Genomic DNA, 4,034 nt, shown 5'->3' on the forward strand with positions numbered 1-4,034 from the left:
TGCAACCACAGTAGAAGTAGCTACTTACAGCAAGGCCCAATGCAGACAATATAACAAAGAGGATACGATATAGTGGCTCAAAACTGAAGAAAAATATTTGAAAGTATTTTTCAGGTTGAGGAGGCTCTGAACGAAATTTTCCACAACAGAAAATTTTGTTGAGCTTCCTAAAAAACTTATGAAGATACTTTCTTCGCAAAAGTCCTTTTTTAGCCTCATGCCTAATGACAAAAACATTGGCTTAAAATTAAAATTAAATGGCTTACATAATTTTTTTAGTAATTGCTATTTCGAAACGTATGTTAGTCCAATGCTTTGCAAAATACTGCAAAACCATCCACAAAGCAAGTATCATATGAACAATGCCAAGAATGTAAAAGGCTGGATAATACCATACAGGTGTATCAGGCTTCAAAATGGGCTTAAAGTAGAGTAGAGTAGTACTATTACAATCACCATCGACAGCACAGGTTTCATTGTCATAACTGTGAATGAATTATTAAGTTTTATTATAATAAACTTAGGCTTACTCTGATGGAGCTGTGACAGAAAATAGTACAATTGCATTTATAAGTATTGTTAACCAGAATAAGATGAAATGCCTTGTTGTTCTAAAGTTAAAAATAATAATAGTATTGGTTATATAGAGATAAACTCACGATGCCCACAAGAGCCAGTAAAATTTCCAGGATTTTTTTACTTTTTTCTATTAAATTCAAAACAATTGATAGTAACAGACACCATTATTATTATAAGTATTTATTTTATACATAAAATTATTAGATCTAAATTTTAAAATATTTGCATAATAACATGTATGACACAATGTAATAAATTTTCTACTCATTTATAGATTATCTATATTAATATCATACTTTCCACTCCTGAGCAGATCTAATAGCTTCTGTCCATTTGAGAAGATCAGAGAGTTTTTCCTGAGGTGTATTTCTTTTGATGCGTAGCATTATAGTATTTTTCTCACTCTCACCAAGATGTTTCTGTAACATAAATCAGTTATGGATTGGTACAGTTCAAAAATGGCATAAACATACATGGGGTTCATATAGAAAATAGGTACGGGTCAGAATTTTTTTACCACTCTTAGCTTTGTAGACAACTTCAATACTTCTTGACCAATCTTGACAATGTTGCCACATTCCTTTAGCATCATCTACACTTTCATCAAATAATTTATCAAAGCTTGTAGGATCAGTTTTTTTAGAGTGTTTTTCATATCCCACTACATGTATAGAGTCAAGTTATACGATAAAACAATATCAATAGAAATATTAACCTAATTCGTCAACACTGATTCCTTTATAATCAGAAATTCTTCGAAGTACATGATAAGCACGAAACACACTGTTTCGTAGTTGTTCACGAGTAGAAACATTAAAAGGCCCTAAATATGCTTGCCAAAATTCAAACATAGCCTTTAAAAATGTAGCTATGTTCCAGTGATTTATTATCCATTGAGCTAGCTGTGGAGAATTTTCATCTGTTTCTTCTAGCATAACTTCCAGCAATTCAATGCAAGAAGATTTGAGTTTGTAACGATCCTAAAAATATCTGTTGTGGCAATTTGAATTATTGCTGACTAACTGTAGCACCAGCACTGGAAAAGTCCTTTTGCATTATTGTCTCAACAGACTGTGTGACTTGTCCTTTGAAAGCAATCACTTGATTGCTATAATTACCAGCACACATTTCTATCAATGCTTTCACTGCATCCTGGATAACTGATACATTGCTTTCATTAAAATTTTCAGTGATTCCATGGAGTAAAAAAGCAACTTGACTAACAATATTAGATCCCTGTATTAGGGAAAAACAATACAATAATATAGCAGTTTACTGTGGTTTAAATGGCAACACTGTCGCCACATATAAATTAAAATTATTTTGACAAAGTATGGTAGTCAACTAAAACTCAGTAATACCTTATGCCATATATTTTGTGGTTGTAATATTTTGCAATTTGGCTAAATTTTTGTATTTGCAAATAAAAATTTTGCGATGTAATTACCCACTTACTATAATCATCATGCTATTTGCGGATTTTAATTTGCAAATTTTTCCAAATGCAAAAATTGTGAAATTTAATCTCTGCAAAATAATTGTATGGCATATACAGTATTTAGTCACTTTTAATTAATTAACCAAAGCTACATGGAAGAAAAATGGAGAAACCTTGGTTGCTTTCATTATAGGCAAACAGATCTATACATAACCATCAAAATTTTAGCATTAATTTTCATGCAACATTAAGGTATTATTCAATAATGTTAGACATACACTAAACGTTTTGTCGTCTCAAAGGATGTCTTGCATGTCTTTTTGTTGCCCATCACATAACCATGAGAGGAAATTCAAGGCAGCCATTGTGATACGATGATCAATAAATTCAGCTTTTACATTTTGTTCAACAGCAGAAGTTATTCCTCTTGCTTCTTTATCACCTACAAATAAATTTCATTATTATTAAATTAGCCATTTAAATATCATACATTCATTAGTCCCTTTTATAGCTGCTCTTCGCCTTCTATTAAATACACGAGTTTTTCTTCTTTTCTGCAAATGTTTAATATTAATAAATCATAGCTTAATTATTTACCATTAAATTAATGGGCAATGATGAGTCATGATCATCCTCTGCTGGAATCAATGCTGCTATTTGCTAAAATTGAAATGAAGTATAACTATTTATCATTAAAAAATTCTTCAAACTTACAGCCATGGCTTGGCCCATTCTAAAAAATGACACAAGCATTATAATATTGCTAAAAGCATTAGCCTACTTTGCTTTATTGAGAGTAGATTGAGTTCTTCTTAATATTTGATGGACACGTACAAAAAGATTTTTGTCTTGCTGATTGACATGCAAAGTTATTCTTTTTTGAGCTTCTTCATTTCCAGGATAGAGTAAAACATTAAGACAAGCCAAAACCTGAAATGCTATGTCATCTTTTGGATGATGAAGTAAATCAATCAACTATCAGAGACATTATTATTGACTATTTGAATGTTTTTCCTTTTATTCTTACTGTTTCAACTATTTCATTATTAAGAAGAATTGTTTGTATTGGTTGAATAACTTGTTCATATTGCCTATAAATATTAAAATCAAATTACTTTAATAAAATAATTACTGTCGAAATTCATCAGGATTCAGGGTGCTCCTGGGTACTCTGGTAATTCTTTTATAAATCACACCGCATAAAAGTTTTAGAGTTATTGATGTAACTCCTTCAAGATTAATTCTTTCTAAAATTGGAAGACCTTGCTTTCTTTGTTTTTGAATGAGATTCCTATTAAATTAAGCATCATATTAATAATTAAAAGTAATTAGTATACTTAACCTTAGTATTAGAATAAGTTTCTTTACTTTAATGACTATCGGCCTCCGGAAACCTCAAATGAGGAGGGAGGAGGTTTGGAATTTCGCGAGGGCCACTCCCCGAGATCCTGCCTGTAACCACAGCCGGGGGGTTGGTAACAACCCCAGGAGTACATGGATAAGACCAACCGCATCAACGGTAGGAGCACAGCTGGTCATGACATATCAGTGCTGCCGAATGGTCCAGCACCAAGAGCATGATGCCATGGCTGTGAGGGAAGCATCTGAGCATGCTGCACTGGGAGGTGTCCCATAGCATGTCAGAGCCACCGACTGGTCCATCGCTAACAGTGAGAGCCACGAATGTGCAGGTGGGCATACGGATATGCCCATCACAACCAACAGTGGCATGTCAACGCCGCCGAATGGTCCGGCGCCAACAGCGGGCATGCCATGGGTAACCAATGGTCATGCCCCCTGCCACGGGCTGGGAACCCACTAAGAGAGCAGCTCAATTGGAGAGCCGGCTTAGGGTTTGTGCCCCACATTGTAAGAAGGGGCCATTCAGAGGAGGGCCATTCAGAGGAACCCCCCCTCCCAGGGGGCCCGAATAGAGACTCAGGATGGTTACAGGCAGACTACACAAATATGGGGGAGTAAGTGATGGGAACCAACACCGTAACCCAAGCGAGGCTCA

The 4,034-nt window shown here is 34.7% G+C and overlaps 1 protein-coding gene across 1 annotated transcript in view; it reads right to left on the minus strand.

Moving 5' to 3' along the window:
• Positions 1-875: 875 nt before the first annotated feature.
• LOC109588371 (uncharacterized) overlaps positions 876-4,034 on the minus strand; it is an 8,134-nt gene continuing 4,975 nt past the window's right edge. The window contains exons 29-40 of the mRNA XM_020004551.1: positions 3,360-3,411; positions 3,150-3,308; positions 3,045-3,108; positions 2,799-2,992; positions 2,732-2,750; positions 2,615-2,677; positions 2,508-2,571; positions 2,296-2,459; positions 1,603-1,815; positions 1,295-1,559; positions 1,053-1,240; positions 876-998 (exon numbers count right to left, since the gene is read on the minus strand). Coding sequence (XP_019860110.1) covers positions 2,314-2,459; positions 2,508-2,571; positions 2,615-2,677; positions 2,732-2,750; positions 2,799-2,992; positions 3,045-3,108; positions 3,150-3,308; positions 3,360-3,411 — 761 coding nt within the window. The 3' untranslated portion in view covers positions 876-998; positions 1,053-1,240; positions 1,295-1,559; positions 1,603-1,815; positions 2,296-2,313. The remainder of the gene's footprint in view (positions 999-1,052; positions 1,241-1,294; positions 1,560-1,602; positions 1,816-2,295; positions 2,460-2,507; positions 2,572-2,614; positions 2,678-2,731; positions 2,751-2,798; positions 2,993-3,044; positions 3,109-3,149; positions 3,309-3,359; positions 3,412-4,034) is intronic.

The sequence above is a fragment of the Amphimedon queenslandica genome, unplaced genomic scaffold, assembly GCF_000090795.2.
Source record: "Amphimedon queenslandica unplaced genomic scaffold, v1.1 AMPQUscaffold_12129, whole genome shotgun sequence".
In the NCBI taxonomy this organism is placed as follows: Eukaryota; Metazoa; Porifera; class Demospongiae; order Haplosclerida; family Niphatidae; genus Amphimedon; species Amphimedon queenslandica.